This window comes from Pithys albifrons, chromosome 18 (assembly GCF_047495875.1).
Source record: "Pithys albifrons albifrons isolate INPA30051 chromosome 18, PitAlb_v1, whole genome shotgun sequence".
Taxonomy (NCBI): Eukaryota; Metazoa; Chordata; class Aves; order Passeriformes; family Thamnophilidae; genus Pithys; species Pithys albifrons.
In genome coordinates, this window is record NC_092475.1 from 13954283 (window position 1) to 13967200 (window position 12918).

General features: G+C 46.1%; 1 protein-coding gene across 2 annotated transcripts in view; it reads left to right on the forward strand.

Moving 5' to 3' along the window:
* Positions 1-12918, forward strand: part of ITCH (itchy E3 ubiquitin protein ligase) — a 66415-nt gene that overhangs the window by 34040 nt on the left and 19457 nt on the right. For both annotated transcript variants that reach the window (XM_071572577.1, XM_071572578.1), the window contains exons 4-11: positions 8-132; positions 2179-2316; positions 4336-4378; positions 6291-6460; positions 8069-8303; positions 9862-9957; positions 11685-11859; positions 12848-12914. In XM_071572577.1, coding sequence (XP_071428678.1) covers positions 8-132; positions 2179-2316; positions 4336-4378; positions 6291-6460; positions 8069-8303; positions 9862-9957; positions 11685-11859; positions 12848-12914 — 1049 coding nt within the window. The remainder of the gene's footprint in view (positions 1-7; positions 133-2178; positions 2317-4335; positions 4379-6290; positions 6461-8068; positions 8304-9861; positions 9958-11684; positions 11860-12847; positions 12915-12918) is intronic.

A 12918-nucleotide genomic window follows, 5' to 3' on the forward strand; every position in this document is an offset into this window, starting at 1 on the left:
TTTCCAGAATTGTCACTCCTGTAAGTAAATTAAACTTCCGAGTGTGGAGCCATCAAACATTAAAATCTGATGTCCTTCTGGGCAGTGCTGCTCTGGATATTCATGAGACTTTGAAATCCAACAGTATGAAACGTAAGTACAGGGATAATGATACCTGGGAATGCCCCAGGATTTATTAGGAATTGTCTGTTAATGAGCAGGAATGTTGTGTGCAACTCTGTAGATGGTCCTTAAGGGCTCCTTGAGGTGCTGCAGGTGGCTGTTATGAGCTTCCTCCTACTTTTTCAGAGTAATTTTTTTTGTTATACACAGTCTGTGATGGTGTCACTGAAAACAGGATGTTTTTCACTTTACTGGTGTCTGCAAGAGTGAGTGAAGGGCTAATTAAAGTCCTTTCTTTCACAGAGCTTTAAAATGAAACCTCTGACATGTTCCTGCTACTAGACAGGAAATGTGTAAAGGTATTTTTGTTCTCAGTAGGGCTAATGTTGTATTATTTCATGCATCTCAGAACTAGCCAGGCTTTGGGCAGTCTGTGCATCTGGGAAGTGGAAGGAGAAATGCAGGATTCTGCACTCCCATTGCAGCCCTTGTGTGGCCACAGCAGAGCTTTGTGCTGTCACACTGCTCTGTCCTGTGAGGAACATCTGCCTCCCCCCTGGCACACTGGCTGTTGAGGTGCCTGGGGCCAGCTCTGAGAGTGCACTCCTGGCACTGCCCTGTCCTGCTGAACGGGCTGAGAATCCCCTGGATGTCTGAGCTTTGTGTCTGACCCCAGGCACCTGCTGGGCTTCCCTGGGGTTTGTCCTGACACTTCCAGCAGGAATGTTTATTCACAGTTCTGTTCCACTGGAAACCAGTTGTTTGCCCCATTGGTCTGGGGATGGGATGGAAAGTCTTCACATTCCAGATGTGAATCTGGGTGTCATTAGGTAAAGGTGAAGCATTTTAGTCAGAGGGTAGAATTGATTCCTGTTCTGTATCAAGAATAAGTGAATTCCCCTTCTAACTCTGTACTGAGGACAGGTGCATTAATTGCTGCAGGAATGTGAGGCTCAATCTCTGCTTTAATGGTAATCCTTTCCTTAGGCAGCAACAAGTTTATGCTCCAGTTTTCCCCTTTTAGTAGAAATAATTTTATATTGACATACAAAAGTGATTTTTTTACCCCACAGAAAATACTGGAGGGGCAGAGCTGTAGTTCTGGGGGTTGATTTGGGTTATTTTCCCCTTGATCACTGTGGACTGTGAATAAAAAGGGCCTTTTTCCCCCCGTGAGACAAGTCAGGCGGGAGTGTTGACCTGCTGGAAGGCAGGAGGGCTCTGCAGAGGGATCTGGATGGACTTGAGAGATGGGCTGATTGCAATGGGATGAAGTTCAACAAGGCCAAGTGCAGGTCCTGCCCTTTGGCCACCCCAACCCCTGCAGTGCTCCAGGCTGGGCACAGAGTGGCTGGAGAGCAGCCAGGCAGAGGGACCTGGGGGGACTGAGGGACAGGAAGCTCAACAGGAGCCACCAGTGTGCCCAGGTGGCCAAGAAGGCCAAGGGGATCCTGACCTGAATCAAAACTAGCATGGCCAGCAGGCCCAGGGCAGTGACCCTTCCCCTGGACTCTGCCTTGGGGAGGCCACACCTTGAGTGTTGTGTTCAGTTCTGGGCCCCTCAGTTGAGGAAAGAGATTGAGGGGCTGGAGCAGGTCCAGAGAAGAGCAACGAGGCTGGAGAAGGGACTGGAGCACAAGTGCTGTGGGGAGAGGCTGAGGGAGCTGGGGGTGTTTAGCCTTGAGAAGAGGAGGCTCAGAGGTGACCTCAGCACTGTCTGGAACTCCCTGAAGGGAAGTTCTGGCCGGGTGGGGGTTGGTCTCTTCTCCCAGGCACTCAGCAATAGGACAAGGGGGCACGATGGGCTCAAGCTCTGCCAGGGGAAATTGAAGTTGGAGAGCAGGAAAAAATTCTTTGCAGAGAGAGTGCTCAGGGATTGGAATGGGCTGCCCAGAGAGGGGGTGGATTCCCCATCCCTGGAAGTTTTTAAGGTGAGCTTGGCCGTGGCACTGAGTGCCATGATTTGGTAAAGGGACTGGAGTTGGACCAAGGGTTGGACTTGATGATCTCAGAGGTCTTTTCCAACCCAATCCATTCTGTGGTTCTAAACTGCCCTTGTTGTGTGCTCTGTTGCAGTGGAGCAGGTGGTGGTGACGCTGCACCTGGTGGGTGACAGGGAGCCCACAGAGGTGGTGGGGGACCTGTCCGTGTGTCTCGATGGGATGCAGGTGGACCCCGAGCTCCTGACCAATGGCGAGGCCTCAAGCACAAGGAGTAAGTCCCTCCCAGTTCAAACATGCCCCACACAGCCAGGGGTTTTTGGGCAGCTTTGACAATGTTGTAATAATACCCACAACAGCAGTTGTTTTGTAGAGACCTGAATCTCACACTGTTTTGTTTGAGGTGGAGTGATAGTTCACAGGGAAGACCTTCAGCCTTACTGTAACAAAAACAAGATCAGCACCTTTATTTTCTGAGCTTTGCAAACTTTTATCTGGCAATGTCAAACTTTAATGGAAGTTTCTAACTTCCCTGAATTTTAATAACATCATAAACAGAAAAAACACAAAGTAAGTTGGTTTGATCTTGCATTCATAGTAATAAGTATTCTGCTTGTTAGAAGACAGGGGTTTATATTAATTTTTCTTAAATTAGCCCATTTAAATAAATGTATTCATAGATTTAGTTCCCTCTGGAGAGTTGCAGAGAGGGATCCACTTTTTCTGTCTTCTGTTTTCTTATCTGAAAAACATGAATAATGTAAAATGTCCATTTACACTAAAATCAGAAGGTCAGGAATTTTGATTCCGTTGGTGCAGGACAGGCAGGGAGTGTTTCTGAGGTACTGCCCATTGTGAAGCAGAACTAGATAAGGGGTTATTTCTCTAGAAGGCATTGTGGGAGACTCTGCTGTAGCACCAGCTGGGCACTTAATGGGTAAATTTTAGGCTTCTGGGTTGTTTTTTCAAGTACTAGAGGAAGTAGTTGTGAGACTTCATCTAAGTATCACAGGAAAACTGAAGCAACACTCCAGCTTTGTAACCATTATTTCTTAAAGCTTTTCATCCATTTTCTTTGGATCCTTTAAAAGGATCAATCACATGATCTGATTATGTGGGATTTTTCTGTAAATAAAAGCCTAATGCTGGGCTGGTAGGGCAGGGCTGAGGTGTAGGGGCAGAAATACCTAGAAGAGGTAGCAAATTTCCATCTTAAGCAATACTTGATTTTCATCTGTGCTTTCTTCCACTTGCTTTACCTGTGGAGAACAAGGTGAGGGAAGTCCTGCAGGTAGTGGCATTGAGTCCTGTGTGCAGCTTTGGGCTCAGTGTGCCAGGGCAGAAGCTCAGCTGAGGATTCCCAGATAGTCAGGGTTGGAGCACTGAGGAGGAGGAGGAGGAAGTTCCATGTCAGAGCAGTCTAACGTGTTGTACCAGATTGAAGGGACAGCAGACAAATAAAGTACATTGTTTGGGGAGTTGGTTGTGAGTTAAGGTGTCTCTTTCTGGAATTAAATCCCTTCCTTGCACAGTCCACTAACAGCACATTATCCTAAGCCTTTCCATGAGTACATCCTTGTCTTTGGCCTAGATCTGTCCATAGTTCCCATCAGGGCTGAGAACTGATTTCTTTGTTAATGGCATGTGTTTAATTCTATGGAAATTAAGCATTGGTGCCATCTCTGTGAATGAGCCCTTCTGTGCTGCATATTCAAGGTTTGCAAATGCTGGCACAAAAGACAAATATTTCCAAGCTGGCTGAATAAGCAGTTGCAAAACATTTGCAAATCTGGGCTGAGCTGCTGTAATTCTTCTGGAGCTCAGCCATGTTTTGTACCTGCTCCAATGCCTTCATGTTAAATAATTTACTGAGGAAGGGAAGGGTCTGGGCTGGAGAGCCCCAGAAAGCAAAGCCCTCAGCCAACCAGAGAGGAGATTTCAGAGAGGGTTTGGCCCTTTCTGCTCTGCCTGTCATCACAGAAAGGGAGAAAATATGAAAAACCAGCTCCACTTAGAGAACAAATGTTGTTTTATACTGCTGCAAAGACAGTGTTACTAAACTGTGTGTGCTTGGGAATATTCACACAGTCAAGTGATATCCTGTTATATCTCCCATAAGGGGGAAGTATTGCAGTGGGATTGGTTTAAAAAAAGGTATTCACAGAAACTTACACAGCAGAGTGTGTCACCTCTGCACTGGAAAGAAATGGGAGCATTAAAGGTGCTGCTGCTCTTGGGAATGATTCCAAGTGTTGCTTATCCTTCTGTTGTCTTTCTCTTCCTGGTATTTAAGGTCCTACACAGAGTGAAAGCTCCAGAGTAAGGAGTGATACACGGTAAGACTTTTGTCTTCTTTTTCTAGTCAGCTTTTTGGTGTTCACAGTTTTGAAGGAGAAATTGTGTGTTTTATAAAGAAGACAATGAAAATGTCTTTTATGAAAGTGTCTTTTGTGCCCTGCAGCAGCATCTAAGATCTGAGCATGTCCTAAGCAAAAATACTATTTGGTTGTATATTGACATATATTGAAGTGTTTTCCATATGGACCCCATTGTGTGCCCTCAGTTTGCTTCCATGTGTGACTGATTTTTGATTTTTTCCCTTCATGTTCCTCATCTTTCTCACAGTGATCAATCCAAGTAAAATATATATAATTAAAAAAAAACACAAACAAATAAATCCACTGCAAAGTTGGTGGCACTGGTTATTTTTACCCAGGTTTGCTTTATAGCATGGAGGTATCAGAATTATATTTAGCTTTGTTAAGAAGATCCCAGAGCTGTCTGGCACTTGCAGTGTTCTCAGGCTTATGGCCCCTGCTGCCTGGTAGGATAAGTGTGTGATGATCACCATGTTACTTTAATTAGTTCCCAGTACTACAAGTGTTTTAAGGATCTGTCCAGGGCACAGCACTCCTGGATCACATCTGCAGTAGCCAAGTCAAGTTGCACTATTTTTTTTTATAGGTTGTATCTTGTCTATGTTGTCTGAAGTCTTCCCATGAAAGTTTATTTTTGTTCTGTTTCATTTTCACCCTCCAAAGAGGGACTTTCTGCACAGGCATGTAGTGAAAGAAAAGGGGGACTGGCTGAAACCTGGTGAAAACCTGTGCTAAAGCTCTTACAGACTTGAGATCATGAATGATTTGTACCCACTGCCACAGTCATTTCCTTCGTGGTTGGTGTGGTGTGATAGGAATCAAGAGCACTGCACCTGAGACAGACCATGAGTGTGTTTGACCATCATCCTGAGATCAAATGTACATGATTCTACTTGCTCCTTTATGACTTGTAATTTTCTTAGTCTTGCCTACTGGGGTTGATTTTGTGTACATTTAAAGGAATGTCATTTCAGAGGTGCTGGGCTCAAACTGTAACCTCTGGTTTTGTTACTGGTGGCCTTTGTGCTTGACCTGTAAATCCACTACAGTTTTAATTGAGTCATTTTGCTCAACATGCTCTGAAAATAAAATGCTTTAGAATAAAGATGTAGATACCTCTAACAGTGCTTAAGGAGCTACAAATACATCAGAATATACTCCACTAGGTATAACTGGTCAGCACAGAATGGTCAGCACTGCTACATAGTTTAATTCTTACAAAGTTGAGCAGCTTATATCTGTAGCTGTCTGTCAAAACCTCAGTGCATAGTCCTAAATGCTCCAGCCTGTTCCAGAATTGAGTTGAGGGGGACAATTGGTGTGTAAGTTTTCTAAAGATTTGAAGCATTCTGTGTGTGTGAGCATGTGCCAGCCCTGTGGAGCAAAGGCACACAGGCTGTCCCCAGGTCTCAGCCAGCTCCTCATCTCATTAGAGACAAGTGGGACAGCTGGGCAGCAAAATCCAGGGCCTGGCCCCAAAGGCAGGTGTGCTGAGGCTTTGGTGATGTGTTCTATACATCCATTTCACAGCTTTCCTATCATCTGAGGGTCTGTGTACCTCAGGAGAGGCACTGTTGGTGTGTGTTTACAGGTGCATCAGTCTTTAGAGTTACTGTGGGTGTGAGAATCTCAGTTCTGACTGTTGCATTCTGGTGTCTTTCACCTGTCTCTCCAACACCCCTGGATGTGTCCATGGACAGGGCTCGGTGGAACCAGGTCTAGTGAAGGTGTCCCTGCCCATGGCAGGGGTTGGAATGAGATGAGCTTTAAGGTCCCTTCCAACCCAAACCATTCTGTGACTCTGTCACTGTTAAAGTTTAATGCCATCCACGCACTGTTTAACAACTCTTTGTGTCTTTTCCTTTAAAAGAACTAACTCAAATGGCCTTGAAAGCTCTGAAGAAGCTGCTTCCAGTGAAAACAAGACTGTTAATGGCAGTGACTCTCCATTGCTCACAAATGGGAGCTGCAAACCTGCCCGACCCCCCAGGCCGGCCCGGCCCCCCCCGCCCACTCCCCGCAGACCCCCGTCGGTGGCTGGTGCGTACTGGGCAGGGCTGTGCCATTCCAGTGGGCACAGCTGTTCTGCTCCTCTTCTTTGTGCTTCTGGTGCTCACTTCTGGGGCAGGGAACTCCTGAGGGAGTGGTTTTTAGCTTGCACATGGTGCATGTTTAATCATTGTTCCTCAGACTAGAAATGTCTTGGGTCCACGTCTGCTCAGTGGTGGTGCAGTGAGATCTCCAGCTGGGGTGGAGCTGGCCCAGGAGGTACCAGGGAATTCTCATGGTGGTGCAGTGCTCTCCACCTGGAATTCTCATGGTGGTGCAGTGAGATCTCCAGCTGGGGTGGGGCTGGCCCAGGAGGTACCAGGGAATTCTCATGGTGGTGCAGTGCTCTCCACCTGGAATTCTCATGGTGGTGCAGTGAGATCTCCAGCTGGGGTGGAGCTGGCCCAGGAGGTACCAGGGAATTCTCATGGTGGTGCAGTGCTCTCCACCTGGAATTCTCATGGTGGTGCAGTGAGATCTCCAGCTGGGGTGGAGCTGGCCCAGGAGGTACCAGGGAATTCTCATGGTGGTGCAGTGATGTCCACCTGGAATTCTCATGGTGGTGCAGTGATCTCCACCTGGGGTGCAGCTGGGCCAGGAGCACAGCAGGGAATTCTCATGGTGGTGCAGTGATGTCCACCTGGAATTCTCATGGTGGTGCAGTGAGATCTCCACCTGGGAATGGAGCTGGGCCAGGAGCACACCAGGGAATTCTCCTGCTGCACTGAAGCCACCCACTGAGGCTGAGATTAAATGTGCTGAAGGGCTCACAGAACTGTCTCAAGCTGATAATATTGGGGTTTGAAGTACTGGTTACTTGTCTCTACAGTTCTAATTAAATTCTGTAAAAACTGTCTTCACTCTTCCATGCTGAAATGGATAGATTTTTTTTATCTGATTATTTAAAAATTACAAAACATGAAGATCAGTAGTTCTGAAAAGTCAGTTGTTTTTGGGATAACTCCTTTACCCCCATACACTGCAATCAGTTTCAGTAGTCTCATTATTACAGTTGATAAATGCTGGGTCTGGATGGGATCTACAATACAGTAATTACTTTTAAACATTACTCCAGTGGAGTTAGTTAACAGGGCCTAATTTGTATTGAACTTCTAACCTCACCCACCAAATGGCATTCAGATAAAACTGAAAACATACAAAGAATGTCTGTGTTCCCTTCTCATTGCAATAGTTTCTTTCCATGCAATGTGAAGTCTCTTCCTGAAAATTTTATGCTTCTCATCCTTTAAATTATTATTCCACATAATAAATGAAAAATAATTAGCTGATCAGTGCAAGGAGAGAGTTTTTTGTTTATCATCATTTAGTGTTTAAAGAACACAGATGATGTAAATGTGATTTATTCTGTGAGAAATACCAAAATTGTGCTATTGATGGCAGTTCCTGAATTAGAGCATTTTTACAGTGAGACAGAAATGCTCTCCAGACTTTCTGTGAGCTGCAAGTTGTGGCTTTGTGTGCACTTCGAAACAGCAGTTCTTGCAGCTTTGCTTTTGTGCTGTGCAACTTCTACCACAGCCTGGTGATGATGTCACTTAAAGGGTTTCTCTTCTCTCCCTGGTGTCTCTGCCATCCCAGCCAGTGCCAACGGCCCTTCCTCCACCTCCATGGAGAGCGACGGGGCCAGCGCGGGGTCGGCGGCCGGGACAGCCCCCAACACTCCTGCAGAGCAGAGCCCCGAGGGGGCCACGGCTGCGACAACAACAGCTCCTGCCACCCCTGCCCTCACCACTCCCCCCGTGTCCAGGCAGGTCCAGCCCGTCAACCCTCCTCAGGCGCTCTCCACAGTCAGCCAAGGGCCTCTCCCACCCGGGTATGGCTTTAAGGACATATTTAATGTGTGTGTGCTGTGCTGTCACTTCTGGCTTTACTGTGTTTTATTTACAGTAGGTGTAACAAGGCATTGGTAGCATCCACCTTTTGCTGCATGACCCTGATAATCCTTTGGAGTTTTTCCTAACTGTTTTGTCTGGTTGGTCTTCAAGCATTCAAGAAGTTTAGTCTGGAGAAGAGGAGGCTCAGAGGTGACCTCAGCACTCCCTAAAGGGAAGTTCTGGCCAGGTGGGGGTTGGTCTCTTCTCCCAGGCACTCAGCAATAGGACAAGGGGGCACGATGGGCTCAAGCTCTGCCAGGGGAAATTGAAGTTGGAGATAAGAAAGAAATTCTTTGCAGAGAGAGTGCTCAGGGATTGGAATGGGCTGCCCAGAGAGGGGGTGGATTCCCCATCCCTGGAGGTTTTTAAGGTGAGCTTGGCCGTGGCACCGAGTGCCATGATCTGGTAAAGGGACTGGAGTTGGACCAAGGGTTGGACTTGATGATCTTGGAGGTCTTTTCCAACCCAATCCATTCTATGATTCTAAGAAAAGAGTTAGTCTTTCAGATATTATTGATACTTATCCATAGTTCCCATGTCAGTGAAACACAGGTTGTAAACAGTGTGACAACTTCTTGTCTTCAGATTAGAATGAGGTCAGGCAGGAAAATGGTGGTACAGATAAGCAGAGGAAAAGCTGCTGCTCCAGGGCTGATCTGTGATGTCTCCTGAAGGTTTGGATTTCCTACTGCAGCTCCTCATGTGTTTCAGGCACGTGGGGAATTTGCCAGATGGTTGGTTTGTTGTTGCCTCAAATCTCTCATTTAGATTGTAAATTTTTAAAAAATAACAAGAAAAAGTTTCTGGACTCTGAGTAAGGGAAAGATCTGATGTGAATTGCTGAAGTACCTGCCTTAATTTACAGGCAGTTGAACCAAAAGGTAGGAGAGGTCTAAATTACCTCCCAGGAAAACTGAAATGTAAAAGCAGTCTTGAAAACACACGTTGTTGCTTTATTGTTTTCAGAAATGGCAAATAAGCATAATCTTTTTTCCCTGGGATGTTGCATTTGATGTAAATACAGGGGTAAGTCATTATCCCAAATGCTGCATAGGCAGAAAATGTGACCAGTGCCCTTCTGGTGAACTCTGCATATATGTGATCACTGCCAAATCTGCATATTTTTAGGATTTAAATTGAATTAATGCTACTCTAAAAGGGGATTATGGTCTAAAGTTGGTTCTGTTCAACAGGTTATTGATAGACTTGATATTGAATACAAAACTTTACTAAAATTGTACACATAGGCATGAATTGTGACTTCAGATGCCCAGGAAGGTGTTCATGCAGAGTGGTGTTTGTGTTTTAGTTGCCACAGAACTGTTAGTGTGAACACTGTAGCACTGTGTGTTGTGCAGCATTCTGATGCACCTCCACAAGCATTTCATTTAGAGATAAGCATTTTATGAAAGCAAATGTTTCTCATCTTTATGCTGTAGATGGGGGATTGGAGTAGTTTGGTCTGGAGGAAGATTAAAATATTTGTTTTCTTTTCAGTTGGGAGCAAAGAGTAGACCAGCATGGCCGAGTCTACTATGTAGACCATGTTGAGAAAAGAACAACGTGGGACCGGCCAGAGCCTCTTCCTCCAAGGTGAGGATCATCATGTGGGCATCTGGAATGTCTCTGGGGTTTCAGGAGGGAATGGCCTGGCAGTTCACTAAGGCTGGAAAGCATGGTGGTAAATAAAAATAGAAATAAGTGCTCCAGGCTGTCTCCAGGGAGTGCATGGTGTGGAAAAGGGCTGAATGTCAGAAATAACCAAATCTGAATTCTCTGTCAAAGATAAAGCCAGTGCACCTCCACTGACTGAAAAATGGATTCCAGCTAAAGGCAGTAGGCACCCCCAAGTGGAAAAGAGAACCAAACCCACAGAAAAGTATTTTGGGATTGAGGTAACTATCAGGGATGCTCTTGGTTACCTCTTATCCTGAGGTTACTGTTCACAGGCCTTTGATCTTGTCTCAGGGTTCCCAGCTGCTAATTTACTGTGCATGTAGAAGCCAGCTCTGGTTATTAGACTTTTCCAGCTCCTGCCATCAGAACAGCCAGTGATTTTAGTTCACAGTTGTTCAATGTTTCTTAAAAAAATATAAAAAGCCACAAGAGCTGTTCTGTTGCATTTCATTCATCCTCAAATGGTTCACACACTGTGCAGAATTACAAAGGAAAAAGGTGGAATGGTAAAGAGAATTGTTATTAAAGAACAAAAACTGGCAGACAGTCTTATTAGGGGAGTCCACCTGTCATATTTCAAGTTATTTTGAACTCACTGAGAGAGAGGATCATGTTCAGTATTGCTTAGAATGTTAATGTTTTCTTTCAAGTTTTGTAAATAGTCCTGATCTCACATGAACTGAAAATTAGAAAGCAACCCAACACAAAATTAAATCAAAACCCCAGACCCAATGTCCAAACCTTCCCTTTCTGCCAAATCAGTGTGAGGAAGTCTTGCATTGAACAGCACAAAGTGCCAGGTTTGCTGTGTTTTCAGGAGAATCCAGTGCCAGGGTTTGCTGTGTTTTCAGGAGAATCCAGTGCCAGGGGTTTTGCTGTGTTTTTAGAAGAATCCAGCAGCACAGAGTGCCAGGGTTTGCTGTGTTTTCAGGAGAATCCAGTGCCAGGGTCTGCTGTGTTTATAGGAGAATCCAGCAGCACAGAGTGCCAGGTTTGCTGTGTTTTCAGGAGAATCCAGTGCCAGGGTTTGCTGTGTTTATAGGAGAATCCAGTGCCAAGGTTTACTGTGTTTTCAGGAGAATCCAGTGCCAGGGTCTGCTGTGTTTTTAGGAGAATCCAGCAGCACAGAGTGCCAGGTTTGCTGTGTTTATAGGAGAATCCAGTGCCAGGGTTTGCTGTGTTTTCAGGAGAATCCAGTGCCAGAGTTTGCTGTGTTTTGGGGAGAATCCAGTGCCAGGTTTGCTGTGTTTATAGGAGAATCCAGTGCCAGGGTTTGCTGTGTTTATAGGAGAATCCAGTGCCAGGGTTTCCTGTGTTTTGGGGAGAATCCAGCAGCCCTGTGTTGTGCTCTGGGTGGGATAATGGACTGCAGCAATACCAGCACAGCATGGATTGGAGTTTGGGCAGCTCTTGAAAACTAACAACCCTAAAAGTACAGAAAATGGAATGATTCTGACTTTGCATAGAGTGTAACAAATAAAAGTGCCTCTCCTAAAACTTCTCCAGCTCTGACATAATTTTAGTGGAGGGTACAAGGGGAAGAAGCTGCTGTGCTTTCTCTTCCCTTCCCTGTTGGCCTCCAGGTGCCTGTGAGCCCCTGCCCTGGCTGCTCTCACAGCTGTGCCTTGTCCTTTCTCTCCAAGCTGGGAGCGCCGCGTGGACAACATGGGCAGGATTTACTACGTGGACCATTTCACGCGGACGACGACGTGGCAGCGGCCGACGCTGGAGTCGGTGCGGAACTACGAGCAGTGGCAGCTGCAGCGCAGCCAGCTCCAGGGGGCCATGCAGCAGTTCAACCAGAGGTTCATCTACGGGGTAAGGGGGCTTGGGCTGACTTCAGAATCATAGAATGGATGGGGTTGGAAAAGACCTCCGAGATCATCAAGTCCAACCCTTGGGCCAACTCCAGTCCCTTTACCAGATCATGGCACTCAGTGCCACGGCCAAGCTCAGTTGAAAAACCTCCAGGGATGGGGAATCCACCCCCTCTCTGGGCAGCCCATTCCAATGCCTGAGCACTCTCTCTGCAAAGAATCTTTTTCTCATCTCCAACTTCAATTTCCCCTGTCAGAGCTTGACCCCCTGCCCCCTTGTCCTGGCAGATCCCTTGCTGCTGAAGCAGGTTCTGACTCCACAGTGCTCTTTGTTAAATTTTATGTATGATATTGTTAAACCCTTTGGTTCAAGTCAAACTGCACCTTAGTAATAAACTGGTTCATTTGTGTTGTGTCTTGTGTTGCCTTGGCCAAACACCTGGGAGGCAAACAGGCTCACAGGCCATGCATTCCTGCTCGGGGTAAAGTGAACTGTGCACAGGGAATGTTAGGAAAGCAGGGAGATGGAAAACATCCTTCCAGGATTTTAAATCCATTGTTTGCCTCTGATGAGTACAGACCTTAGATCCCTGCAGCTCCTGCTGCTCGTTTATCGAGGATGGTGAATTCTGTGAGTTGCTGCAGGGGTGAGGATGAAGTGGAACCCCTGAAGGGTGTGGGGAGAGCTGTGCTGACTGCAGGGATGAACTGGTTTGCTTTCTCATTGTTTTGGGTGCCACTGCACTAATTTCCTCCTGTGTAGGCAGGAGTACTAACAAGAATAATTATCTCTTGGCCCTGTAGTTACTAAGCATTTCAAGGTTGGTGAAATAGGCCTTCTCTGTGGAGAAAAAGGAGTTGTTGGCTCCTTTGCTTATGTGTAGCATTAAAAAAATGCATTTAATTCAGTAATTCAGGATGGCTGTGGCAGAACATCTGGAAAGCAAATGACTAGTCATTAATGCCTGATTTGTTTGTGTGACTTGCAGAACCAGGACTTTTCATCCACGCAGAACAAAGAGTTTGATCCTCTTGGCCCTCTGCCACATGGATGGGGTAA